Source organism: Bos indicus x Bos taurus, chromosome 18 (assembly GCF_003369695.1).
Source record: "Bos indicus x Bos taurus breed Angus x Brahman F1 hybrid chromosome 18, Bos_hybrid_MaternalHap_v2.0, whole genome shotgun sequence".
NCBI lineage: Eukaryota > Metazoa > Chordata > Mammalia > Artiodactyla > Bovidae > Bos > Bos indicus x Bos taurus.
Window position 1 is genome coordinate 41,921,335 of NC_040093.1, and position 27,691 is coordinate 41,949,025.

Here is a 27,691-nt window from a genome sequence, read left to right on the forward strand (position 1 = left end):
CTGGACTACCTCACTGCTCCAGACGGGCTGAGAAGCCCCAGGGATGCTCTTAGACTCAGGAAATGAGATCTAGCCAGAGATGGGCAGTCACACAACTCCTGCTGCCCAGCAGCCTGTACAAAATCACTGTGGAGAGAGGCTGGGGTCTCTCTGGCATCATCCAGCCTTGGGTGGTCATGAGTAAGCTCACCCTGGAGGAACTCACTGGCTCAATTTGATATTTTGATTTTCAAAGAAAGTTAAAAACGGAAAGTTAATAAACTAAATGTGGCTTTAAAGTGGATGTGGCAAGGGCAAAGGGTTTAGACTATCTCAGGTGTTATGGAGACAACAGCTTCAGGAAGGAGTTACGATTCCTAGTAGCTTCTACCAACCCACAGAGAGTGGGGACTCCTTGGTGCCCAATGGGGCTTACTTCCCTCATCTGATGGATGATGAAATTACATGGCTAGAAGCCTGGAGATCTGAGCTCCTCCAATTGCTCAGCCTCATCGTCTAGCCCTGGTCAATTTCACTATCTATATCTCAGTTTCCTCATCTGTACAATGGGTATAATTTTACCTAGCTCGCCAGGACAAAGCCACAATCAGAGCCATGAGACTTCTGTCATCTCCCCACTTTGTAAGCAGAGGGTGTAACAAGAGAAGCCATCTGATGGAGGAAGACAGAGCTGCTCCTTCAGATGTCAGGCTATTTCTACTGTTGGAAAGATTTAAGATATATAAACAGTGCAGAACAGATAGAACTCTGACTTGCTTCACAATTTACAAGGCTGATTTGTTTCCTACGCTATTTTTCTGGCAGTTACTAAGGAAGCAGGTTTTTCTCTTGGTTATTGGGCTATAACACTGAGTTATGCCTGGAGAGTAGAAGCTGTGTCCCTCCTAAACCTCATTGGTCCTCCCTGCCAGGATATCGTGGGTTCAAAAAGAGTATGGGGATGTCTTTGGGGATTCTGAGGGGAATATGTTGAGGTGTTGTCACTGAGGAGCACATGAGTGATGAGGTTGCAAATCATCTCAGCTGTGATCTGAAGATGCTCAAGGCCCTAGGAACCTCCAAGGTGTCTCTGCTCCTGGCCTCACACCGCTGTTTTGGACTCCACTCCAAATTCACCCCACCTGCATGGTAGTCTCTGGGCAGGACAGTGAGCTAAAGTAGATGTGAGGAGAGACAGTCAGTAGGGTTTGGGTCCCCCCATGGCTGATGCTACTCCTTATGCTGACATCACAGACGGTACCAGAGGCCAGGGTTTGGAGACCAGAGTAGAAATAGGTCTGGGGTGTTGGAGTGGGTTAGGGGGCCATGACATTGGGCAGGGGTAAGAACCCAGGACAGCATAGTGCTGTCTTTGAAACGAGGGGGTCTGCAAAGGCCACTTAGTAGAACCACAGATTCCAGACCATCAGAGCTGGACAGGCTCAGGGATACTGTTTGGGTGCAGATGAAACTGGTCTTTGGTCAGATGGAGATGCTGCCGCTCAGAGTGGGGAGGATCCATCCCAGGCCACACAGAGCACTGAGAACCCTCCTCACCCTGGCCCAAAGGTGGGTGGCCCAAGGGTGGGTGGTCGCTGGGCACTGACCGTGGCCTCTTTTAGGCGGTAGAAGTCGATGTGCAGGTAGGCGTTGATGCCGTTGGAGGCGCCGGGCAGCGTGATGCCATGGACCAGGAGCACGAACAGCACGAGGTAAGGCAGCGTGGCTGTGATCCACACGACCTGGCAGTGGACAAGCTGGCCGTGAGAGCCTGGCTCTGCTGCCCGCGTGGTGCAGGGCTGGGGTGAGGGAGCCAGCACACCCTCCCACCACCTCCTTCCCACAGCGCACGTGCTAAAGGCTCCATCGCTAGGTCAGACCTGGGTTTCTCCAGGACAGAGTGGACAGACCAAGGCCGCACCTAGCGAGAAAGCCAGCCTGGAGGTGCTGCCACCAGGAAGCTAAGGGCAGCGAGAATGAAGACCAGGTTCTCACCGTGCCCAAGGCCTCCTCTTCTACAAGCTGCCTGTACTGACGCCCAGGAAGAACTAGGCACCCCCACCTTTATGCCCTCCATTGTCCCTCTTCTCTCTCTGTCTTGTTTACCTTCATTCAAGCATATCCTCCTAAGTTCACTGCCCAGGAAGGGACGTGGTTGGGCAGAAAGTCCCATCCATAGCAGTTCTTTCTTTTGGGCACAAACAATTTAGGGCAAATACAAACTGCCCTGTCCAGAAACCTGTAAGGGAAGAGGCTGACCCCAGACTAAGAGACACTTGCCCGTCTTGCCCAAGCTGAAGAAACAGAGAAGTGGGGAGAGGAGAAGGTTGTGTGGCTTCCTCTTTGTTCCTTCTCACCCCTGACTATACATGAGAATACTCTGGGGGAAAGTATAGACTGAAAATGTCAAAGTTCAGATTCCATTTTTGGAATTTCTGATTGGATTGGTCTGGGGTGGGTGCTGCACTTCAGGCTTTAAAAGCTCCCCCTGGCACTTTCCTGGTGGTCTATCAGCTAAGACTCCATGCTTCCAATGCTGGGGGCCTGGGTTTGATCCCTGGTTGGGAAACTAGACCTCACACTCTGCAACTAAGAGTACAATGCTGCAACTAAGGATCCTGCATGCTGCAATTAAGACTTGGCATAGCCAAATAAATATATATATATATAATTTTTTTTTAAAGCTCTCCCAGGTTGCAGGGGACAAAGATAGATGAGGAACATTTATGAAGTGATTTCCACCTGCTAGCCCAGCACCGAGGACCTCTCACCCCATCCTCCCAACTGCCCTGGAGGCTGGCAGGACCATTAATGGGCCTCACTTTGCAGATGAGGACACTGAAGCTTAGGGGGCATCATTCATCCTGAGGGAATGATGGTGTCTGGACTCCAACACAGGTCATCTGACCACAAAGCTGTGTTCTTAATCCTTCATGCTACTTTATGTTTGAGCCCCAGGTTCAAGTCTTTTCTGTCAAGACTCCTATGAAACCCTGTCTGTCTCTTGGCCTCAGTGTCCCCATTTGTACAAGCACCTGGAGTAGATGGTCTTGGAGAACCTTTTAGGTCAGCATTTAGATGTTCAGTACAGGCTTGTAGTTACTAAGGCTGGTTGAGCCAAGGACTACTAGTTGGAGGAGGCAGACAGGACTCCAGGGCAGCAAACAGCACTGTGTTTGACACCCTTGTATGACGCCCTGGGGGCTAACTGACTCCTGACTCAAACCTCCAGCCTCCACCCTGCAGTGGTCAGTGGGCCAGGGTCACAGAGTGTGGTCTGTGGTAACCCCGTTCCCTGAATCAGACTGTACCCGCCCCTCGCCATCCCAGGCGCCAGCTGTGAAGTCATGCACCTTCCCAAACAGAGCCTTCACCAGCCAAGACAGAAAGTGTGAACATTTGCAATTCATCCCAGGCCAGTTCTGTGGCTGGGGCAGCCCGCTAAGAGAAGGTCCGTATCCTGTTCTAGACGTAGTCTGGGAAGAAATAAGCAACACTTGTGGTTTTCTCATGAGCCAAAGTATAAAAACAAAGAGCACAGCACTATCCTGTGTGAAGCTCCTTATTCTAGAAAGCCCCTCCCCATGGACTGCAGGGCCCTTTGCCCACTCAGCTGCCAGAACACTGGAGGACTTAAGCAAAATGTGGGCGGGGACTTTGGGTGACGTATCTTCATCTGGGGCGGGGCTTCCTAGGGCAACACCCTTGCCCTGCCAGGCCCCTCACTACACTCCTCAGGGGGAGGGGATGAGTCCTCCTCTGAAGGTACCTTTGTATAAAGGAATGGAACATGTTCAGCTCCACTCCTTTTCTCTTTAGCATCGGTCCCCTCAGAGACAACTCCTGCCTGCTCCAGCCAAGTGCTAAACCAGGTGGGGCAGGCTGTACCCCTTCAGCGAAGGTAATAGGAAACTTAATGTGGGGGTGCAATATTAGAAATGCGTGGTGGCCCCTCACACAGGCTGGCAGCAGCAGTAAAACTCATATACCTTCTGCATCTCTTTTGTCTGCAGAGGCCAGAAGAGCCCTGCTCCGGACCCCCAGGAGAGGCACGAAGAGGCTGGATGAGGCTGGCCTGGGGCTTCTGTGGCTTCGCTTGCAGTTCCTTCCATTGACAACGCCTTCCTTCTGCTCCATCTCCACCTGCCCCTGTCCTTTGAGCTCTATCCCAAATGCCACCTTCTGCATGGTCTTTGCAGACCCTCTCAGTTTGATGAATTTCCTTCTGCCACTAATGCAGCTTTTTGGACCACAGGAACCATGGTAAGAAAAACCCTATATATTAAGACACATGGATTGCTATAACTGAATCACAAATTCCACAAGACAGCTCTTACTTTACTACAGGCAATGTACACTGCTATTATCTAGACAATTTCATTTTGAAAAACTGTGGTGACCCCCTAAATTGATTTAATGACAGTTGAAAAACCCAAAGTTTGTATCTCAAAGTGCAACCTGACTACCTGTTGAAAAATTATCTTCAAGGTAAAGAAAGTTAAGTTTTTAAAAAAGCAAGATCTGTAATAGTATGTATAGTTTGTGACCATTAGTGTTTTTGGAAATGGATGGGGATGCAAGAACAAATGTGATTGACCTACACCTGCCTGTAACACACATAATACTACAATCAACTGAATCTGTCATATTTACTCTTGCATCACTAATACTATCACCAAGCCTGGCACATAAGAGGTATCCATAAATGCTTGAAAAGTTGAAGTGGATTCAAAAGAACACTTAGTGAGGTTCCCCAAACTCATTTACCCACCCACCCTTCTTCCTACCTTCCCTTCTTCCCTCATTAGTTCTTCAATAAATATTTACTGAAGACCTACTATGTGTCAGGTATTGGGATGGTTGTGGTCCAATCCTGGCTCTGCTCTTAGAATTCCTCCAAGCCCTGGTCTGCATTTCATTTGGGTTCTTCCTTGGAGCAGATACCATGTCTCCAACATTCTAAGAGGAAGTTCCACTTCAAGCTCTTCTTGACAGATTTCATTCTCATTTGCTGCTGGTGCCTTGCTGCCATCTTTGCTATCTATCACTTAACCAAGACTCTAGGAGAACCACAGAGATGCCTGATGCATACCACTTTCCAAAATCAGTTGCCTAATGAAGCTTCTCATAAATTCAGGCTGCCTGATTATGATAGGTTGTTGCCTTGTAACTCCCTATGAACACACACTCCGTGTGTTCCATGTTGACTCTGGGCTTTACCACAAGACTTATTTTGGCCCCTGGGACAATAGCAAGCATGATGTAAAGAGAGACTAGAAGAGCTGCTTGCACATTAGGGTTTGTTTCCTTGGAACATGCTCTTGGAACTCAGCCACTACGCTGTAAGAAGCCTAAGCCACACAGCAAAACTATGTGGAAACAACCCAAGGTGCTCGGGTTGACAGCTCCAGTTGAGCTCCTAACCAGTACCAACTGCCCTCATTGAGTATGTGCCATCTTAAAGGTTCCAGCCCAGTCATGCCCCCAGACATGTAGCCCAAGCAATATCATATGGAGAAAAAGAACCATCTTGCTGAGCCAAGTCAACTCAAAGAATCATGAGAGACAATAAAGTGATTGTTATTTTTCTATCATGAAATCTTGAGCTCTTTTATTACACAGCAATAGCTAACCGAAACACTGGATAGAATATTTCCCAGCTACAGCCTCTTTAATACAGTCAAGCTCTACATAGACCCATAGGGTCCAAATGGAGTTGTTGTTCTCATGAAGTTTCTCAGGCTCAGAATCGATGTGGGCAAAGTCCTGATTATACTCCACCCTGAGGGGCTGGCTATGGGGAGCAGTGTTACCTAAGTCAGAACACCAACTCTGGCAAGCTGTCCTAGGTCATCTAACTCTGTACTCCTCTCCCTAGGAAACCTAAACTCTTGTGAGCACTCAGCACTGTGTCAGAGGATGTCCCAGGATTCATCCAGATATCTTCTAGAGCATTCTCTTTTACTCAAAGATTCAGGGGTGAGAATGATCAATTTTATAGTGAAGGAAATGGTTATATTCTAGAGAAGGCTGCAACACTGGCATTTTAGTCCCACAGAATCTAAGATTTATCAAATACATGTCAATAGATTGCTTTGGGCTTTGGGTGTCCTCATTCCCTGGTCTCTGCTATTAGGGAAGCTTTGGTGGGAAAGTGTGAGGAACCCTGATCCACTCACACCCCCTCACCCTACTGTTGGAGAGCCCAGAGCTTAGGAAAGGGAAGGGATTTGTCCGAGGTCTCCAGCAAGCTGGTGGCAGAGCTGGGGTGAAAACTTAGACTTTGTTCTTCTAGCATCACCTTTTCCTTTCACCAACTACCTGAATTACAGGTAGAAAAAACATATTTTTTTTTTTTTTTTGAGGACAACCTCCCAACTAAAAGAGAAACAAAGACATTACCTTTCCTGATGTCTTCACTCCTTTCCAGAGGCTAAAAAACAGGACGATGACAACGATGATCAGACAGAGCAAAAGCTGCCACTGGGGCAGGCCAATGTCATGAATCCCACTGCTCTCATGCAGATGCAGGACACCACGCCTGCCGGGGGAGATGGTATCATCAGGGAGGCTGACCTAGGCCTTGACCGCAGGCCAGTCCCTGAAAGTGCACATCGATGGAGACGGGCCTGGGCTGCCCCAGCCTGTCCAGTCACAGCCTGTGCTTAGCACTGCCTTGCTCTAGCCAGCAAGTCTTCTTGGAAGATACCCCCACCCAAGGCTGTTCTTTCAACAGTTACAAAAGTTTTCAACATAATAAATATCTCTGCTTGCCAGGTCCTGGAGAGATGGTGGTGAATAAACAGAGGAAAGGTCTCTGTCCTCACAGCACTCACAGGCTAAAGCAGTGGATACTGGAACATCTGGCAATGTCTGGAGATATCGTTGATTGTCACAACTTGGGCAGAAGGCATCTAGAGCAGTGGACCCCAACCTTTTTGGCATCAGGGACCAGTTTCATGGAAGACAGTTTTTCCATGAGTTCAAGTGCATTATATTTACTTCACACTTTATTTCTATTATTATTATGTCAGCTCTACCTCAGATCATCAGGCATTAGATCTCAGAGGTTGGGGACCGCTGATCTAGAGGACAGAAAAGTGGAACACCCTACAATGCACAGGACAACATAAACATCCTATACGGCTTGAAACAGCCTCCAAAATTCCCGTGTTACTGAGCTTAAGAATCCCTGGGCTGGAAACTAAGAAGTAAACATTTCTCCTATTTTACTCAAACTAAACGTATGTATATCCTCTGGCTTAGCAATTCTACTCCTGGGTATCTGTCCAATAGAAACATATACACATGTTCATCAAAAGACATGGTGTAGAATGTTCACAGCAGCATTGTCCATAACAACTCCAAATTGCAAAATACTCAAGTATCTATCAACAGTAGACTAGATAAATTATGACATATTCATAAAGTAGAACATTATACAGCAACTAACTCTGTATGGATGAATCTCACACACATAATTTCACGAGAAAGAAGTCAAAACCGAAAGAGGGCTGCTGGGGGCTGGTGACAAGGCTGTGGACAAGGAGGTGATGGCTCCGGCCACGTAGAAGTCCTGGGTGACAATAGCTGGTGCAAACATTCCCCATCTTGAGCTTTTTTTCCCTCTACAGTAAAAGGGCTCTCACGAGGTTTACACTGCAGAATATGAGACAGTGCTAGAACTCAGGAAATGCTCAACACCAATGATCATTGGAACTACCAATCTGATTGAGTCCCAGCCTTCAAGGGAACAGCAGCATCAGCAAAGAAACTGAGAGGGGCCCAGAAAATTCAGCCAAGGGAGTCAGCAGGGCAGGCTCCACAGAGTGGGTATCTGGTGCTTTCTCTGCAGGCCCATGGGAGAGCAGGTGAGTTGAGCTAGAGTGCCTGAGTGTGGTAGGAGTGAGACGGGGAAGGTGTGGTGTTGACAGGCATACAGAGAAGTCTGCAGTGAGTGAATGAGCACAGCTGTGTGACTGATCAAGAGCCACCAAGACCTGTGTTCCCATCCCCAGAACAGCCTTCATCCTGACCGCCCCGGGGCAGGATGTCATGGCTGTAAGCTACTCATCCTGCATCAGCTTCCCCAGCAATGAGTCTCCATGTCTGGTCCCTCCTAATCTTATCTCTTGATCTGCTACCAACACCCCATCCTCATGGCCCAATGTCAAGCCAGACCCATATTCCCTTCCTCCAGGACTGCTATAAAAACCTCCCCACTCCCCATCATCCCAGTCTCTCCAGTCAGACCCCTTAAACCCACAGGCTATGCTGCTGTAAAACCATCTGAGTCATCTCAAGTTGTGTTCTAACCTTGTCAGTCTCCTGCCCCCCAATCCTCAGAAGCTCTTTATCATCTAAAACAATGGTTCTCATGGGGTGCAAATTTGCCCCTGCCTTCTCCAGACATTTGGCAACATCTGGGGACATTTTTGGTTGTCATAGCTGGAGGGCAGGGTGGGTGTTGCTGGTATCTAGTGGGAAGAGGCCAGGGATAAGCTAGACATCCAAAATGCACAGGAGAGCCATCCCTCTGCAACATGGAATTATCCAGCCCCAGATGTCAAAAGTATCAAGGTTGTGAAATCCTGGTCAAGAGGATTAAAAAAACAACAACAACAACAAAAGGCTTTCAGAATCTGAGGCCTTTCAGAATTGTCCTGTGCCAAGTGCATCCCCCTGCCTTGCCACATCATGCTTTTGGCTCCTTGTGACCGCCAGCCACTTGTCATTCCCCAGTTATATGAAGCTCTCATTGCTCTGGGCCTTGGAACTATCTGTTCCTTTCTGCCTAGAATACACTTTCTGGCCCAATGTGTCTTCCTGGCAAACTTCTCTCCCTGCTAGTCTCAGCTCTAAAATGATGCCCTAGCTGAGGCCCACTCTCCTGTCCTGAGAAGGAGGGAGAGGAAGAGAGAAAGAGAGGGGAGGAGACAGAGAGGGAGGGAGAAAAGCGGGGGAGAAAGTGAGACAGAGAGAGGGAGGAAGTGAGGGAGGGAGGAAGACGAAGATGAAGATAAGGAGGAAGAGAAGGAGGAGGAAGTGGAGGAAGAGAATGGGTTGGAGGAGGGGAGGGAAGTGAAGAGAAGTGAAGAAGAGAGACTGGGCATGTCTAAAAAGACAGAGAACTAGAATCAGGTACTGAACCCATCTGACTCTTAATCCTGCTTCTTTCCATTGCTTTACATACAATCAAGTGTTAAATGGTATGAGTAAGCATTTGGCCAATTTGACTGGGAAAAAAAAAAGGCTCTGAACCAACTGCGCTTGCTCTGAAACATGCTAAAATGACTCCAGCATCCCATCAGATGGCTGACATGCCCCCTAACCAGCCCGGTGACTCACATGTGTGCGACGTCCACTTTAAGGTTTGCAGTGGTTGTCTAGATATTTCATCAGTGAGAAAAGCTAGACTCCAGAGCTGATTTCCAAGGAAAGGGAATCCAGCCTCCTCCCCACTAGAGGCCCCAAGCCTTGGGGGTTAGGACAAGTAACTTGGGTTTGTTGCAGTTTTCCAGCAGTTTAATGAAAATGAATCATCGTTAAGCATATGATCCAGACTTTCCGAAGTCTGCGGGCCAAACGGGCTCAGATCTCACTTGACATTTAAGCGCAGAGGGTTAGTGCTGGGGTGGAGGGAGAGGTCTTTGCCCCACTAGGAACAGGAAGGGAATAGAAGTTTTTTATTCCTGGTGCGTGTTCACCAAGCGTGCCCTTTTACAGATAGAGTTACAGAGCATCAGGGTTTCTTTTTGCCTCAGGCTGTTTGGCTTCAGGCCTGGAGCCTGGGGAGCACTGCAGTTTTGTTCCCTTAAACGATATGTTCAGTTCATCAGCTTAAACGAGCACAAGATGGTAAGAGAATTGGCCAGCAGGCTCCAAGGAAAGTAAAAAAAAAAAAAAAAAAAAAACCCAAAAAACCCAGCTAGCCTCCTCAGGGTTGGCACTGGGAGTCCTACTTGCTGGGTTCCCAAACTGAAAGTGAGTAACTTTTAAAGCAGAAGCATTTAGATAAAAGGGCCATTAAAAACAAATCCCAGAGGCAGCTCATGACTCAGATACTGAGAAGCACACAAAAGCAGCCTGAAGGTGAGAAAGAGATGCATGAGAAGGGCTCCGATCTACCCACAGACACCTCTAACTCCTGTCCCGAATACACCCCACTGGAGACCCTGAAGGGACAGAGAAGACAGAGAAGAGGCTCACGGATGGAGTGAGAGCCTCCACCCAGACAGCCTGGATTCAGATCCCTTCCGCCACTTCCCTAGAACCTGAACCACCACATTCTTATCTGTAAAACAGGAGTAATTTCCACCTCAGTGACCTGTGAAGACTAAGTGGGACGTGGACAGAAGATGCTGATGCCTGGATCACAGCAGACACCAGACTTGGGGTGGAGGTGGGGGCACTTAAAAGGATGGAGGAGGGGAGGGAGGGTCGAAGGAGAGGATGGGAAGGGAGCTCTATAGAGCAAAAAGCTGCTGAAAATAAGTCTTGGACTCTGCCCTCAACGACATCCCCCAAGAGAATCAGCCCAACGCAAGAGAATTCCTTTTTCTACCTTCTCACAGCCAAGCTCGGAGGAAGTTTAAGGATGTAATTAAAGCAACCAGAGTCTCAAAATCCAACTCACCTCTCCTTCCTCCAGCAGCAGATCCGCTGGCCATGAAGATGTCAGAGGAGGAATCAAATAACCACCAGGCTAGAGACGAGGCTATCATTTTCCATTTTAATTTATAAGGACGAGGGTTACCAAAAGCAAAAAAGAAAAATCGTGGATTTTCCTCTATCATGAGATGATAAAGGAGAAAGCCCAGAACCAATTACATGTATCAGCAGCACCCTCAGCTCCACTATCCTCTACCATTCCAAACTGCACTCATAAACTGGGAAGACCTAAAACCTCTACCAGCAAGCTCTCCAGGGGTTCTGGGATTGTCTGAGGCCACACCCCCTCAGGAGAAGACTAAAGGAGACCCTACATTTTCCATGACATGATACTGTAAGCATGTCAGACTGACCCCAGTAAGAATCTGTCAGAGATGGGAGAGTGCAATGGCCAAGACAGGGGCTGTCAACCTTGGCTGGATATTAGAATCAGTGGAGGAACTGTTAATAAAATCCCTGGACCACAGTTGCACCTGGACCAATAAAATGAATCTCGAGGCACAGCATCCAGGCACCAGTGTGTTTTAAGGCTCTCCAGGTGGTTCCAGTGGGCAGCCAGTGTTTAGCATCACTGGGCTGAGAGCTTGGACTTTGAAGCCAGACTTCCTAGGTTCAAACTCACTTCAAACGGCACTTCTAAATGCATGACTGGGACATAATCGAAGCTGGATAAATGTTAGTTTTGATGACAATAATAATTTGATATCATAATAACCATTCAAAATGTCTGGAATCCAATATAACACAGAGGTGAAGCCTGCAGGCTCTAGAGTTTCACTGCCTGGAAAGGCATGGGCTAGGGTGAAGAGAGCGAGGATCATGGAACAAAGGGTAAGGAGGAGCTCCCTCTCAAGAGTCCAGCAGATGCCATCTGCCAGGGTCCAAATCTTGACTCTGCACAGGACTAGCCGTGTGACCATGGGCCAGTGATTTACTGTTGCATCTGCAAAATGAAGCTAATGTTTGCAGCCGAGTTATGTACGGAAGAGTTACAGAAACCTCACGGGGTTGGTGTGAGGTTTATATTGATATAATACAGAGAAGTTAGCAGAAAGCCTGATGCACATGGTAAGTGATTAGCTGTTGATGTGACAGAGAGGAAGACAGGGATGATGGTATTAACTTAAATTGATGCTCACTTCAAGTTATAGCGGTTCTTTAGATTCTTTGGGGGCTGTAGAAGGATTTCAAGTTCCATGACAACTGTGGACCCTCTCCCCACCGAGTTTCCAAATCTATATAATTGTGCACTTGGTCCTGAAAGTCCACAGGAAACACAGATGGAGGCAGGTGGACATGTAGGTCCAGGATGCTTAGCAAATTCTCGGCCATGGCTCATGGAGGGTACTTCCTGGGTCCTGAGAACCCCAACTCCCCTCCCCTGGACCCCAGGAGGCAGCAGACTTCCCAGAGGCCACCTTTAACCACATCAAATCCTCTTGGTCCAACTGCACTGAGATGGCAAAGGTGGGAATGGTCCTAAGGAACCCCATTCTCTGGATAACCCTACTCTCTGGTCTGTGGTTTAGCAAATACACAGGACCAGAGAAGACTGGCCCTGAATTTGTGAACTTGTCTTTTTTCATCCTCTAGACTTGCACTGTCCAAGGAAGCAACTGGCTGTTTAAATGTAAATGAGGGAAATTTCCTGGTTAAGAATCGCTGTGCAATGAAGGGGATGTGGGTTCAATCCCTGGTCAGGGAACTCAGGCACTGATTGCCATGGATCATTTAAACCCACATGCCACAATTACTGAGTCCCAGCGCCACAACTAGAGAATCCACCCGCCGCAACAAAAGGTCCTGCATGAGGCAACTAAGACCTGATACAGCCAAATAAACAAATACTTTAAAATGTAAATGAATGAAAATTAAATAAAATTAAAAATTCAACTTCTCCGTCACACTAGCCACATCTCAACTATTCACTAACCACATGTGGCATGTGGCCACTGCACTGGGCCGTGCAAACACAGGACATTTCTATCATCGTGGGCATTCTCCTGGACAGCACTGCTCCAGACCAGGAGTCAACAAGCCACGCCCCCTGAAATTCGGCTGTGACCTACTGAGTGATGCCTGTGAGCTACAGATGGTTTCTATCTTTTTAAAGGGTAAAATTAAATAAAGAATATGCAAGATAGGTGTTTGGCTTGCAAGGCCCAAAATGTAATCTTTTACTGGAAAGTTTTCTAACCACTGCTCTAGACCATGTGTCCCTTGAGACCCGAGTGGGATTTACCTGTCCTGCCCCACACCTTGTGCCAGGGACTTTCTGCTTATCTGCTAACACTTGTGCAGGCATTGCTAAAATGGGGCTCACCCCCATTCCCTGAGGGATAAAGACAATAGATGCTACATTCTGAAGGGACCACTATGCAAACTTTCAAAATTAGATGGCTGACAAGTTGACTATCACCAACCTCAAGGACTTCAAAGGATGGAGTAGAGGTTGAAAGGGTTCAAGGAAGCAACAAAATAAATAATGACGGTTATGGGTTAAACCACAGAATAAAATAAACTCCAATGAGCTCATACAGACAGAAATGAGTAAATGAATGAATGGATAAATAAGAGGAAAGGGACAACTTTTTCCTTCAATTAATCTAGAAGGAACGATGAGACTAGAAATCACTTTGGACCAACACTATAACAATAATTCTCATTTGTGGGACCTCCCTGGTGGTCCAGTGGCTAAAACTCTGAGCTCCTGGTGCAAAGAGCCCAGGTTCGATCCCTGGTCAGGGAACTAGATCCCACATGCCACAACTACGAGTTTGCATGCCGCAACTAAATATCCTGTGTACCTCGCCAACGTCAGGCCTGTGGTGGCTGCTGAGCACACGTTACAAGGACTGACGTGGCCCCTTCCTCTCCAGTGGTGTCCTTTAGTGTTTGGCTCAGGTTCTGCCCAGTACAGGTCTTGATGTGAACAGTACAGGTCCCCATGCAAACAGGAAGAGGGGTCAAGGACTTACTCGTAAAACTCTGCTGCAGGTGTGAACTTGTACTTGGAGTACTTGGTGTGGTTGCCCAGCACGGAGCTGTTGAGGAGCTTGGGGTCTGTGCAGTTGGGGCTGTTCCAGGCGTGGCCACAGTCGGTCCAGGGCAGGGTCGGGGTGAAGGAAGAGAAGAGGTAGTAGAGGGACCAGGCGATAATGACGTTGTAGTAGAAGCCAACGTAGAGGGCGATGAGGATCACAGCGTAGCCAACTCCTGGGTGGGGGGCACAGCAGGTCAGGCAGGGGCTTCCCTAGGCCCACTCTCCCTCCCAGAGCCATGTCTCCAGGGAAGCTGGCTGTAACCATTGCACTACCCACCCCTACGCCTGTCTTTTTTCTGTAGCAGACGGTCAGAGCCTAAATCCCCCAGGCAGAAGAATGCATTGGAGGGAGGGGAGTGGGAGATAGTTAGGGAGTTTGAGATCGACATGTACACACTGCTATATTTAAAATGGATAACCAACAAGGTCCTACTTGTACAGCACATGGAACTCTGCTCAATGTTATTGGTAGCCTGGATGACAGGGGAGTTTGGAGGAGAATGGATATGTGTATATGTATGGCTGAGCCCCTTCGCTGTCCACCTGAAACTATCACTATATTGTTAACTGGCTATACTCCAACATAAAACAAACGGTTTAAAAAAAATCCCCCAGGCACCCACCATCCCTTTGCCTGAGGGCTCTCTCTTGCCTCTGGAGCCTGTTCTGTCCACTCATAAGGCAGGACAGAAATGCCAGGATTTTACTGCTCCCAGGGAGCAGCCAGGCCAGGTGTTGGAGTACAAGTATCCCAGCTCCCGCTATAACTTGAAATGAGCATCTATTTAAGTTAATACCATCATCCCTGTCTTCCTCTCCATCACATCAACAGCTAATCACTTACCATGTGCATCAGGCTTTCTGCTAACTTCTCTGTATGTATTATATCAATGTAAACCTGACACCAACCCAGTGTCTGGAACCCAGATTTCCGGACTTTCTAGGCTACAGCTATTCCTGACATCTCCAAAGTGCTCCGTGTAACTTTGAATGGTGGATGTGCTTGACCTCGCCAATACTTATAAATTCCACAAGAGAGCTGGTCTACCAAGGATCCCACCTTTGGGGTAGATTCTCCAGCGGCACACAGAAGCCTTTTAGAACAACCTCTGACTCCTTCTTTACCTTTGAAGAATGGGCAGATCTTCCACACGGTGGCTGCCCCTTCCCGGTTGTACTGGCCCAGAGCCAGCTCCATGTAGAAGAGGGGCATCCCAGCGATGATGAGGAACAGGGTGTACGGGATCAGGAAGGCACCTGGGGGACATGGAGGCAGAGCATGAGCCCCAAGACCCCTGTCCAGCCTTGGGCCTGCCCCTCAGAGTGTGTGGATCAATGTTGGTCAGAGTTGTAAGGGTTGTCATTCATCTGTCACCTGGCCATTTCTCAAGGAGTGTCTTGTGGTAGGAACACCAGGGCAATTAAACAAATAATCGTAATATAATGAAAGTTATAGCACTACTCACAATCATAATCATGAGGTTCTGTGGTCAAATTAGTAAAATCTGGTTCATCAAATCTAAATAGAGGACTTTCCTGGTGGCCCAGTGGCTAAGACTGTGCTCCCAATGCAGGGGACTCGGGTTTGATCCCTGGTCTGGGAATTAGACCCCACATGCTGCAACTAAGACACAGTGCAGGCAAATAAATAATAAAATTAAAATAAATAAATATTTTTTAAAAGCTAAATAGGCTTGTTCCTTGCAGAATTCTCTATGCCTTTGATACATAAGCACATGTTATGACAGGCTATGAGGAAGATCAGCTGCAGTCTTTACCAAACTGATTTCAACACAGAATCCTTTCTTTCATGAATCACCACTCTGGGGAATGCCAATCACCCCAAACCCTTCCTTTTATAGGTAAGGAAATTGAGAGCAGAGAGGGAGAGATATGTAACTAGTGCCCAGAGTTATATATGATTGAGTCCGATATTTTTTGTTGTTGTTGTTTTTTTTTTTTGGCTGCACTGAGACTTAGTTGCAGAATGTGGGATCTAGTTCCCTGACCAGGGATTGAACCCAGGCCACCTGAATTGGGAGCTCAGAGTCTTAGCCACCATTTAAGGTCACCTGGGACTTTCCCAAATATGACCTCACTGGATTGTCCGCAGTCTCACTTCACTTCACAGACATAATCAGAGAGGGTCATTATTTGTGCCCCTGAGCCACCTTCACCCCACACCCTGGGGGCAACTGAAGGCAGAGAAGTCCACTTGGCTTTGTTTGCATGGCTGCTAAGTGACAGAAGCAGGATTCACGTTCATTTCTTCCAACCCATCAGGCTTACTCTCTTACTGGCAGCTGAAGGTAAACAAACACTGGAGCAAAGAGGCCAGAGGCTCCAGTCTCTGACCAGGAAGATGCCCACCCAGAACACTGCTGAAACTAGAGAGAGCTCTTGGCAAGATGGGCAGCAACAAACCCCTGGGAGAATTCCTGGTGGAATGAGACAAGTCTGAGCTCCAGAGAAAGTTCTTGGTATGTCCGGTAGCCTGGGGTGAGCTTAACGGGTTCTGACGCTGTGAGGTGACTCACGGGATAGATACCACGTCAGCCTAGGCTGCAAGCGTGATCAAAGCAAAATGCCAGCTTCTTGGCCTGGGTGCAGCTGGAGGTGGCCAGGCCAGACCACGCTCCTCCCGCCACTGGCCTTTGGCTGAGATGCCGTAACCTTGGAAACCAAACACTCTCTGACCCGCCCACAGTAAGAAAGTGCAGAAACTGGGAAATATTCAATGATGATAATATTAGGAAGATAATATTCCCAGCTGTGTTCCAGGCACTGTGCTCCATGTAATGTCTCATTCCACCCTCACAACAACCTTAAAAGTTTACTACCTCCAATTTATGGATGTGGAAACTGGGCCTCCAGGTGAGCAGAGAATTGTGGCAAAGTTGTGTGTACCCAGGGTTACACTCACCCAGCTACCCAGACTGTCAATCTTCACTTTCTTCCCAGGGCTTCTCCTCAGGAAGCCCAGGGCTCTTAGGGACAAAGCATGAAATTCTGCCCCCAATGCTCTGAGACCCAGTTCTTTTGTAGCAGGAGATGGGCCAGTAGGGTGGGCAGTAGGGAAGAAACCACTGGAAAATGAGGACCTCCTATGTATCCAGCAGAGCACTGGGCACTGGACAGCTCTCATCCCATTTACCCTGCCCAGAAACTGTCTTGGGTAGCAACTCCTATACCCATTTTTCAGAGGAGGAAATTGAGGCTTAGAGAAATTAAGTGACTTATCTAAGTTCACTCAATTGGTCAATGATATCTGGGATTTGGACCCTTGTCTGCCTGGCTCCAGAACTCCAGAGCCATTCCCAAAATATTCTGCCAATTTCAGACTATCTCAGCCAAGATGTAGGACATGAGTCTGAATAAAATCTCAACAGAGGACGTTCTAAAACTGGGACTCTGGGGGCCAGGTGATCCACCTGGTCTATTGGCCATGTTCAACATTTCAGCCCCTGCTCCAGGCTGGATTTCTTCTTCTTTTTTTTTTTTTTTTTTTTTTGTGGACCATTTTAAAGTCTTTAGATTGAATTTGTTATAATATTGCTTCTGTTTTAAGTTTTGGTTTTTTGGCTGCAAGGCATGTGATATCTTAGTTCCTCGGGGATCAGGGATCCCTGATGAGGGATTGAATCCCTAGGGATTGAACCCACACCCCTACATTGGAAGGCGAAGTCTTAACCACTGGACGCCTAGGGATCTTAACCACTGGATCCCTAGGGATTGAACCCACACCCCTACATTGGAAGGCGAAGTCTTAACCACTGGACGCCAGGGAAGTCCCAAGGCTTAGACTTCTTTGAAATGGCCACATGCCAACCTTTCCCTTCCCCTCTTCATTTCTTACTTTCAATCTCTACCATTCTCTTTCCCCATACAGAGAGGGCTAGTCTGGCTTCAGAATGCATATCTGTCCACATTGTCGACAGCAATGTTCATGACGCTGACCGAGGTCAGGGTGGTGGTGGTGATGATGGAGTTGGTAAAAGTAACAGGTACCATTTATTAAGCCTCCATTATATGCCAAGCCACACACTAAGTTTTTTAATAATTATTCCTTTAAAACCATCCCTGAGAGAGAATTACCACCAATCCCTGTAAAAGATGAGGAAACCGAGGCTTAGAAAGGTCAAGTTGCTTGTCCGAACCAGTAAGTAGGTCGCTTGGCTCCACATTGGGATCTGTCTGCACCCCCCTTGTGGCCACCTGCCATTGCCCATGGGGCCTGGAGCCAGAGAGTAAGGGAAACAGACGTATTAGAGTGTAAGTTAACAGGCCTGAAGACCGAAGTCAGTGGCCCAAGGAAAAAAGGAAAGAAAAAATCCAGGAGTCACGTCTCAGATCTTGGCAGCGTGACTTGCTCCTGGCGACTGGATGCTCTTTTCTACAGCCAGAGGAAAGAAGAGGATCATCAGCCAATTCACCAGGCATCTCACATTGGCCAGTTTTCTCAACTCTAAGCCTCTGGGCAGCACTGCCAACAGGTAGGTAAATTGCCCAGTTTGAGATTCATCTCCTCTTGTGCTGGCTGGGAGGCCCAGTGGAGGGACAAGAGGAAAAATGATGGGTCTGCACACGTCCAGGACTCTTCCAAGTGCATTTGATGTGGGCCAGCCGAAACTTCAGCTGGCAACAGACCAGAAACACTCAAGAATGACGGAATGGCTGAGTATGAATGAAAACCAGAAAGCTGTCCAGTGGCCAGTGTCTTATCCTAATAGAAGACATCAACCAGTGAGCTGGTCTAAGCCTCTTTGCTGAAAGATCTGGAGGAAGCCAGGGCAGAGCTGAAGAGTCAGAAAGAGATTTATCAGGGGTGCCTAAAAGTCAGCAGAGGATGCTTCTCCTAGAAACAGCCCTGCAGCAGCTCCTGGGACACTGAGACTGGTTGCACACTTCGTAGAAGGTGCTGCTCTGTAAGGCCCCAAACTGCCACCTTCCCATGGCCCTGCCTCATCTCCCTGTGTGGTGGTGCCAACTGCATCCAGCCTCACAAGGGCTGGAGAGCTGAGAACCTAAGAGGCCACAAGCCCAGAGTCCTGGCTCTGGCTGTGCATGTTCTGGGCTGATAGGCGCAGAGCTGGAGAAACAGAGGCAGGGTGTACTTCCGAAGGATCTCAGCTCCTGGTAGTCTCCACCATTCACACATATATGACACATGCACACTTGTACATCTTCACACAAAGACTTCTGCACATCAACACGCCCACGTGAACACGGGAGCAAAAGACTGTCAACTGCAAAAGGGACTCCAACCAGTGGCCTTTGGTAAGAAAAGTATTTGCCTGACACAAACTGCCTGACACCCCATCATTAGAGAGGAACCCTACTGGTCAGAGAAGGGTTCTGGAATCCTCTGTGGAAATGCCAAGTCCTCAGAAAGGGAAGCCAGTGGTCACTCAGTTTAGAGTGGGGTGTGCTGGAGCAGACCCCGGGTGGGTGAGGAGGACCCCAGGACAAGGGATCCAGCAAAACGTGGGAGGGGACTTAGTAAGACATGGCATGGCCCAGGCCTGGTGGGGAATCAGGAGGAGGTGGAGGGACTGTGATCAAGGAGGGGCTGCAGGAGGGAGAGGAGAGTCCCTTGAGACCTTGCTGGACCAGTTTCCCAGTCTGTGAAGGGCAAGATTCCTCAAAGTGGCCACATTCTGATACATTACATACCACAGAACTGTTCACCTGGTGCCTGAAGCTCAGCTATAGGCTGTCACTGCCCATGGCTTTCACCAGAATTCCCAGAAAACCTTGATCAGTGCCTAGGGCAGCAGATTTGTTCCTGTTCCCCAAATACCCCAAGGGTATAGACAGCAGGGAGAAAGAGAAGGTGAGATTTCAGTAGGAGACATAGCTTCAGCATGTAGCAGGCCCACTCGACTGGCAGGGCCCAGGATAAGAGCACACGTGGAGATCTACCTTACAATGTCTACATATTAAAGATGACAACTCAGGCCGCAGCTGTTACACATGCCCCTTCATCCTACCTTGACGACTAGACCTTCAGCGTGGTTCTATTCATTATAAAGTTCAATTCTGGAACCCTCGGTTCTTGGAGAATTTGTGCTGGAATGTGGAGGCATGGCGGGGGCCCCCACATCCTGATTCTTCCCCACCCCAGCTCCATCCAGAGATGTGTGAGGCCTTTTGCACGTTCATGTGGACTCTTGTGCCCACAAGTCTAAGCTCTGTCCACAGCCTCTGCAGACAGCGGGCCCTTGGCTTCCCCTTGGCCTGGGTCTGCACAAGCCTGTAACCCAGTCCAGGCTGGGGTAGAAGGATCCAGGTAAGGGGACCATGCAGAGATTTCCCTGGTGGTCCAGTGGCTAAGACTCTGCACTCCCAATGCAGGGGGCCCGGGTTCAATCCCTGGCCAGGGAACCAGATCCCACAAACCGCAACCAAGAGTTCACATGCTGCAATTAAAGGTCCTGCATGCCTCACCTCTTTACTCCATCCCCTGCCCTTTACTGAGACTAGCCAGCAGCATCCATACACTTCTCTATGGAAGCCCCTGCTGTTCTATGAGGGGATTCTACAAAATGATCCACAAAATGACCAGAACTGACTTTTCTTGGCTCCGCAATCTCTCACTATCCCCCGTACTACCGCATCTTCACTTTGGGTCCTTCCAGCTGACCTCTGGCCTTAACTCTGAGTGCAGGGCAGTCCTAGCGAGGAAGAATGCTCACTCTCTTGTAGATTAAACCCCAGTTCTCTAAGGAGGTCAGTGGGGGTGAAATTCAGGGAGACTGGAGCTGGGCTACCCCTCCCCTCTATGACAATTCTCCCCTGGCTATCAACTTTGCAGGATCTGACTTGATTCTTCCTAATGAAGTTTCTTGAAGATTTTGGTTTCTCACCTTCTCCATCCTGGTCTCTTTAAGAGGAAGCAATTATAGGCTGCTTGGAATGGTCCGAACCATATTAGAAAAGAAAATGTAACCTACGAAAAACAGAGTGGAACTCCCCTTCCTGATTTGGGAGCTAATACTACCTCAATAACAGAATATAAAATGACATTAACTTGTAGAATATCTATAATAGACTCTGAACTCCCTAAAGGCAGAGACTGCCTTTTGTTCATCTCTATATTCCTGGCACAGGATGGGCACTTAGTAAACGGGGTTTTTTTTTTTGTTGTTAAATAAATGGATCCCAGCAGTGACTTACACAGAGGCTACAGCTAATGCAAGCCCCGGGGCCTTTCTCCACTTGTGCTGTGGCCTCATCCTTACTTAGGCAATTGGGTTTCGGACTGCAGGGCAGGATGTAACATTTATCCTTGTGAAACCCCATCTTGTTGCAAATGGTCTCTCTAGATCTTTTTGGCCAGCTCAGAGCAATGGGCCAATCATGCTGGTAATGTCAGATCATGGTCTCAGCTCCAGGCCTTGATGAACAGCCTCATTCCCACAAACTTCTTAGCCGAAGGGCCACACCAACTGGCAGCTCGTGTGCATCTGAGCTGAATCACCAGCGTCAGGCTTGGGAAGTCCCGGATGTAGATGGCCCCCTGCAGCCAGGCCCAATGTGAAACCACTGAGTTTGCAAACTCCTGCCCTTTGTACCTGCCACCACTTCTTCCTTGGCCTTAAGAACCCCAGATATTTTGACCAAGAGGATTCCCAAAGGTCTGTGGGTACCTGAGAACCTGAGCTCACTTGAGGAAAGAAGGGAAACCTATTTGGGACCCAGAACTACATATCTCATGGGACCCTATATAGGAATGTTCATCCCCATTTTTCAGGTAGGGAAACAACAATGGGATAAGGTTAGGTGGTTAGAAATTCCAGGCCTGGGGCTTCCCTGGTTGTCCAGTGCTTAAGAATCTGCCTGCCAATGTAGGGGACATGGGTTCGATCCCTGGTCCAGGAAGATCCCACATGCTGGAAAACAACTAAGCTTGTGCTCCATAACTACTGAACCCTCGCTCTAGAGCAATAACAAAGACCCAGCCCAGCCAAAAGTAAGTAAATAAAAAGAAATCCCAGGTCCAAGCATGATTCCTTTCCAGTCTTACAGCCCTTCCAAATTCCTCTTAGAGCCAAGTCTGCTCCCTCCAAAATCAGGACCCTTTCCTACTCCCGGATCTAGCCTGGGTCTAGCAGTTCCAGATCTAGGAACCATCAGTAACAACTTCATTTACTGAGCCCCTACTATGTGCCAGACACTGTTGTGAGTCCTTTGCTTGTATTATCTCTAACATCACATCACTCTATGGGAAGATGCAATCACCCCCCGCCCACCTTTTCTGCACAAGGAAACTGAGGTCCAGAAGTGACTTGTCCAAGACCACATTTCCAGGAAATGTCAGGTTCAGAGTCAAGCTCAGGTCTGTTGGAACCTAAAGGACATCTCTCTGACAGCTCAGAGCCATCAGCTGGACACGTCTCAAGCTGTCATTTACAAAAGATAATTCACAGTGGTCTCTTTTCTGGCAGGGAGGCAGACATGAGGACCCAATTGATCTGTCCACTTCTCCCTGGGGACCAGCAGGGCCAGGTGCAAGACCACAGGCGTGGAGGACCTTGGAAAAAGCCTCACTGGCACTGCCTCCATGTTCAAGAAGGTTCTGAACAAAGCCTTGGAACTCCTGAGAGGGGCTTTCCTGGCCAGAAGCCACCTGTATCCATGCATCTCAGCAATTAGCTTATGGGAAGATGTTCAGACAGGCTGATCTTTCTCAGTAATTCATTCAAAAAAATATCAGCCAGAGGCCTAAACTATTGTTACCTTTATCATTTCAAAACATCCTCCAGTCTGGGCCAGCATGAATAGCTGGACTTGGAAGTTGCCATGTTAATACTGGCACCAGGAGAGCACACAGCTTGTTAAGTAACAGGGCGTGTGAGTCCTGGCTTGGGGGCAGTGCTGATCCAGGCCTTGGAGAGGGACGGATCTCAGGGATCACCCAAGATCACCACCAGCTTCAGCGGGGCACCTGAGCTCGGAGAGGGGGACTTGAGCTCAGAGACGGTGATAGAGATGGGATTCGAACTTAGGTCTTTTGACTGCGTCCAGAATCACAGGTTATCACCTACCAACCTGCTTGCCCATCTCTGGGGCTGATTTTTAATCACTGGATGAGAACTGACCGACAAGGAGCAGCCAGGAGGTCTCAGCAGAGACAGTACCCAGAAGAGGCCTGCTGAGCATTCCCTGGAGGGGTGAGGAGTAAGTTAGAACAGGAGCTGCCTCAGACTCTAATATACGAGGCTGCCCTGCTCCACTGTGCTCCATGGACATTCTACCCAGAAATGGAAATTCACTTGTGTAACTTTCCCCGGCCCGGAGCCTGGCAGTCAAGGTCTCCATAGCCTGGCCCCAACTTGCCTCTCCACCCTTATCTCTCCCGGCTTGCCCTTCTACCAGTCTGTACTCCTAATCTCAGAGATGATCCCACCTACATTCTCACACAACTAGAATTCCTCCTCCCTTTCCCGAGGTTTGTGTGTGCCCCACCTGTCTGTGCTCCAACCACAGCCCACCTCCTCGGAGTCTTTCCTAAGCAGCCCTTCCCCAGGCTCATCCATCTCACACATCATCCTAAAGATGTGAATAAGAAGCAGCAGCTACCTTTACTAAGGCCATTGTTCACGTCAGGCCCTCCGGGGGCATTATCACCTTGAGTCCTCACAATGACCCTCTGAGTTGAACATTTGTCAGACAAGGAAACCAGGGCTTGGAGAGTCGCCCAGTGTTACACAGCTATAAGCTGGAACCCAGGACCCACAGCCAGGGCTCCTAATCACTGGGTGCCACCCCCACCCCCACCAGCACAGGCTTCCTCACTTTGTTGGTTCCTGCTGCGGGGTAGGGGTTCTACTGTTCCTGGGTAGGCATTAGGTCTCTGAGGGCCTGGACCATTTGTTTCATTTACTCATTAGTTTGTCGGCCACCTTCTACCACATCCCCTGGATCTAGCCCTTATCTTGGGCATTAGAAATACAGGCATGGGGACTTCCTTGGTGGTCTGGTGGCTGAGTCTGTGCTCCCAATGCAGGGGACCTGGGTTTGATCCCCAGTCAGGGAACTAGATCTCATATGCTGCACCTAAGACCGGTGCAGCCATATAAACAAAACTCAACCATAAGAACTTCCCTGGTGGTCCAGTGGTTAAGATTCCACCTTCCAATACAGGGGCCCCAGATTTGATCCCTGGCCGAGGAACTAGATCCCACACGCCACAACTAAGAGTTCACATACTGCAACTAAGACCCCATGCAACCAAATAAAGAAAAAGTAATGTGACTAATATAATAAACAGAAAAAAGAAATACAGGCATGAAAAGCCACAGCCTCTCCTCTCAATGTGCCCTAGTCTGTTTGGAAGACAGACCCACAAAGAGACAAATGACCAAACAACCCAGAATGGCTGATGGGCAGGGCTAGCAATTCCAGGAGAGGGAGCGTCTGGCCAATTTTGTCCCAAAATCGGAACGTGTGACAAATGTGCTGTGTCTTGTGCCCTGGGTGCCTGGGACAGATCACCTTGCATACAGCAGGAACTCTCAGTTGGTGGCGATGGCCAAGGGAGCACACAGTGTCAGTGAAAACACCAGAATATCCTTCTCGCTGACGTGTCCAATTGGCCACCTGGGGTGCTTTTAGTTTCAACAAACACTTAAAAAAGAGAATGACGTGTAGCAGCATGACAACGAAGCCCTTAGGTGACCAGAGCGCCTGGCAGGCAGAAGTGGCAGTTAATACATCTAGGTGACCCCTGCGGAGCCTAACACTGTGCCTCATGCCAAGAGGAACCCAATAAATACTGCTGATTAATGACAGAACCTGCCTCTGTCTAGGGTCATGCAGCCTCGGACGGTCATGGAGGACGTGCTAGACAGAGTGTCCTAGGTTCTCAGTCTGTCTTTCATTCCTCACCTCCCTGTCAGCTAAAAAATGACAGAGAATCCGTGTTTCCTCCCTCCTTGAGTCTGAAGGGCCAGAATGCTTAAACCTGATCAGAAACTCATGAGAAGCTGCAGCAGCCCAATGAGGGAAAGTTTCACCTCTGGATCATGTTTCCCATCCCTCACCCAAAACAAGCGTCCAGAGTACACACTGAAGCAAACAGCTTGGGACCCTATGGGACAAGGTCATGAGCTTTCCCTCCAACTCCAAACCCTTACCCTGCCTCCCTCTGACCCCCTGGAGTCCTGAGCCAGAGCCCCCGCCAGACAGATGGCCCACTGGATAGAAAAATATTTCGGCTCTGGTTGCCCCCTGCCCCCTTTGCTGATTTCTTCCTCTAGGTCATTTTCCCAGGCTCGCTACAGGGTACTCCTGAGCTCATCCCAGCAAAGAGGGGAGGTCTGGGGCAGTTTCGGCAAAAGCTCTCAGGAAGGAGCTAGGGCTAGGCCCCAGTATCCTGCACGCTGGGCTGTTTTCCCCAGGACTCTGCTCCTTGAGTGGGCTGTAGCTGATAACTAGGCTCTCATCCCAGGGCAGGCAGTATTAGGTTACCTGGCAAAGGAAGGGGGAGAGAGCCTGACTGCTGGAGTGACGTTTCCTCCAGGCCCTTCTCCCACTCTACCCTACAATGTGGCCAGGACCCCAGGAGTTAGAGGCTTCTTCCTAATCACCCAAGCCTCTTGCCCCAAGGATTAGGCCAGTTCTTGGTAGTGGCTGACACAACCCACCTAGGCTGTGCTCTCTGGTCCCTCCAGCCAAAGGACCATCAACCTGAGCAGTGGAGTTCTCTCTGCCACTAGCTTCTCTTTATGTGTCTTTGATCCAAGGGTTTCTGTCCCCAAGAGTGCAGGGCCTCCCAAGTGCCTTCAGGGAACCCAAGTCCTTTATCAAACTCAGAGCGCTTGGAGTTAGGATTACTCCAGAAAGTGCGCCTGGTTGTCACATTCTGTGCACTTTCAGCGCTGCGTCAGAAGCTCTCCAGATCTCTACCTCCCTTCCTGCAGACCATCAAAAGGTTCGAGCTCCTCATCCAACTTGGTGCCCTGTAGTCTGTCCTTCTACGCATGCGCCCATCACTGTTCAAGTTCATACCAAGGTCATGCCTCAATTTCCCTCTTCCAAAGGGGACTCCTTTTCCCGTGAGCCCTATTTGGTCTCTTCCTGCGCCCTGGACTTGCCCGTCTGTCTCCTTATCTCCTCCCGTGGGTATCCCCAGCTCCTCTCCCGGCCCCCGTCGCAAACAGGTAGCTTCCCAAGTCAAAACCCCCAGCCCGTCAGGGGGCTCACCGCCTCCGTTCTTGTAGCAGAGATAGGGGAAGCGCCACACGTTGGCCAGGTCTACAGCGAAGCCGACCACCGACAGCAGGAAGTCGATCTTCTTGCCCCAGGTCTCTCGGGGCTGCTCATCGCCGTCGCGGGACGCCAGGAGGCACTGGACGCCGTTGCGCTCTTTCACCACCAAGACTTCTTTGCGCTTCCGCGGGGGCTGCTCCGACCCCGGGCCCGCCCCGCCGTTCTCCGGCTGCACCTGCGGGTTCATCCGCGCCAGAAGCATGGGTGCGGTTGGTGAGAGGGGCGTCAGGAATACTGGGAGTACGCAGAGGCTCTGCTGGGATCAAAGGAAACGATGTGATCACTGGGCCATTCCACCCTGCCTGCGGCCTCCCGGGAGCGCCGGGATACTGTGGTTGGCACGCGCTGAGCGGGCGCGGGGTGCCCAGAAAAGGCGCGCCTCTGTTGGAAAAATTTGGAAGCAGAGGTAGTGGCGCGCCCGACTGGGACGGAACTTATAAGTGGAAACGGCCCCTGCAGCCCTCGGGATCGTTCCTGGGACCCCGAGCGCTTCCCTCATTCGCCCTCTCCCTCTTGCCCCCAAAAAGGCGAGGTTTGGACACGCCCAGGCAGAGGTTTCCCGGGGTGGTGACTTGACCCGGTGCAGCTGGCTGCCCCCTACCCTCAGCTCGGGTCTGCGCCACGTCCAACAGCACCAGAAGCCTTCCCGGACACTTATTACCTCTGCCCTTCAAACTCGCTGGCACCCTAGCTCTGCGCATCCCAGCCTGGGCCTCCTTGGCACACCTAGTCCGGTCCCGCGCGCAGGGCGCACTCACGTGTCCGGCAGCAAAGGGATCCCGGGTGCCGTGCGCCCTGCCTGCCCGCCCGGGACCCGCCTCGCCTCACCGGCTGTGGGGCGCGGGCTGGGGCTGGGGCTGGGCTCCGCCGCGTGGCGCTCGGGCGCGGCCAGAGGAGCGCTGAAAGCGCGGGGCGGCCGGCGGGGCGCGGGTCTGCTGGTTCTGACCGTGCTGGGCGGGGGCCGGGCTGGTAATGTAGCCTGCGCCCCAGGTAACGCGCCGATTGCATTAACCCAGCGCCGGGCCCGCTCTGTCTGGAGCCTGTTAGCGCTAATGCAGACTGACAGCGCGGCCGGGGATGGGCAGGGGCGGGGGCGCGGCGCGGGCTCGGCGGACTTCAAGAGACCGGCTCACGGCGACTCGCCAGACCCGGGCGACCACTGCCTTCCCAGCACGCATTGGGACACCAGACTCAGCTCCTGGGGGCAATAGGCTCTGACCTTCGACTATAGGAAGAGAGCGAGACTCTCAGAACTAAGATCTGAGTTTGAGAGGGAACAGGGAGAAAACTGGGGAGTGCACTGGCGGTTCAGTATCAGTTCTGTTATCCGCTGCAGGCCACGTAAGCTACTTGCCCAGAGTTTCTTCATCAACAAGATGGGAATGTTCTGTTCAGTGCCTACTGAGGGCTGGTGGGCCATCGGGTGGGTTTTGTTTAGCTTGTTCAGATTGAAAGGTCACAACGGGGTGCTTACTCCTACATCTGTTTGTTATGGGCAGACTAGCAAGGCATTTGAGGTTCTGACCCCTATTACATGAGGCTTAGAATTGCTCTTCATTCACTTATTTACCTATTCGTGCACCACTTTGCTCACGTGTTCCTACATATGCCTGTTAAGTACCAGACACTGTGCTAGGCTCTTGAGATACATTAGTGGACAACTCTGTCAAAAATTAGTGGACAACTCTGTCAAAAATTAGTGGACAACTCTGTCAAAAAAGTCAT

At 49.7% G+C, this 27,691-nt stretch overlaps 1 protein-coding gene and 1 non-coding gene across 6 annotated transcripts in view; one reads left to right on the forward strand and one right to left on the reverse strand.

Annotated features, from left to right (window-relative positions):
- Nucleotides 1–26,899, reverse strand: part of SLC6A2 (solute carrier family 6 member 2) — a 50,932-nt gene extending 24,033 nt beyond the window's left edge. For 3 of the 5 annotated variants that reach the window (XM_027516530.1, XM_027516534.1, XM_027516532.1), the window contains exons 1-6: nucleotides 26,725–26,895; nucleotides 25,901–26,219; nucleotides 14,819–14,950; nucleotides 13,629–13,866; nucleotides 6,382–6,520; nucleotides 1,587–1,721 (exon numbers count right to left, since the gene is read on the reverse strand). In XM_027516530.1, coding sequence (XP_027372331.1) covers nucleotides 1,587–1,721; nucleotides 6,382–6,520; nucleotides 13,629–13,866; nucleotides 14,819–14,950; nucleotides 25,901–26,168 — 912 coding nt within the window. In that variant the 5' untranslated portion in view covers nucleotides 26,169–26,219; nucleotides 26,725–26,895. Of the gene's footprint in view, nucleotides 1–1,586; nucleotides 1,722–6,381; nucleotides 6,521–13,628; nucleotides 13,867–14,818; nucleotides 14,951–25,900; nucleotides 26,220–26,724 lie in introns of all 5 variants that reach the window. The other 2 variants (XM_027516531.1, XM_027516533.1) reach the window with 2 other exon arrangements.
- TRNAG-CCC lies at nucleotides 20,005–20,077 on the forward strand. The gene has a single exon. It is a non-coding gene; the product is annotated as a tRNA-Gly (tRNA).
- Nucleotides 26,900–27,691: the final 792 nt, after the last annotated feature.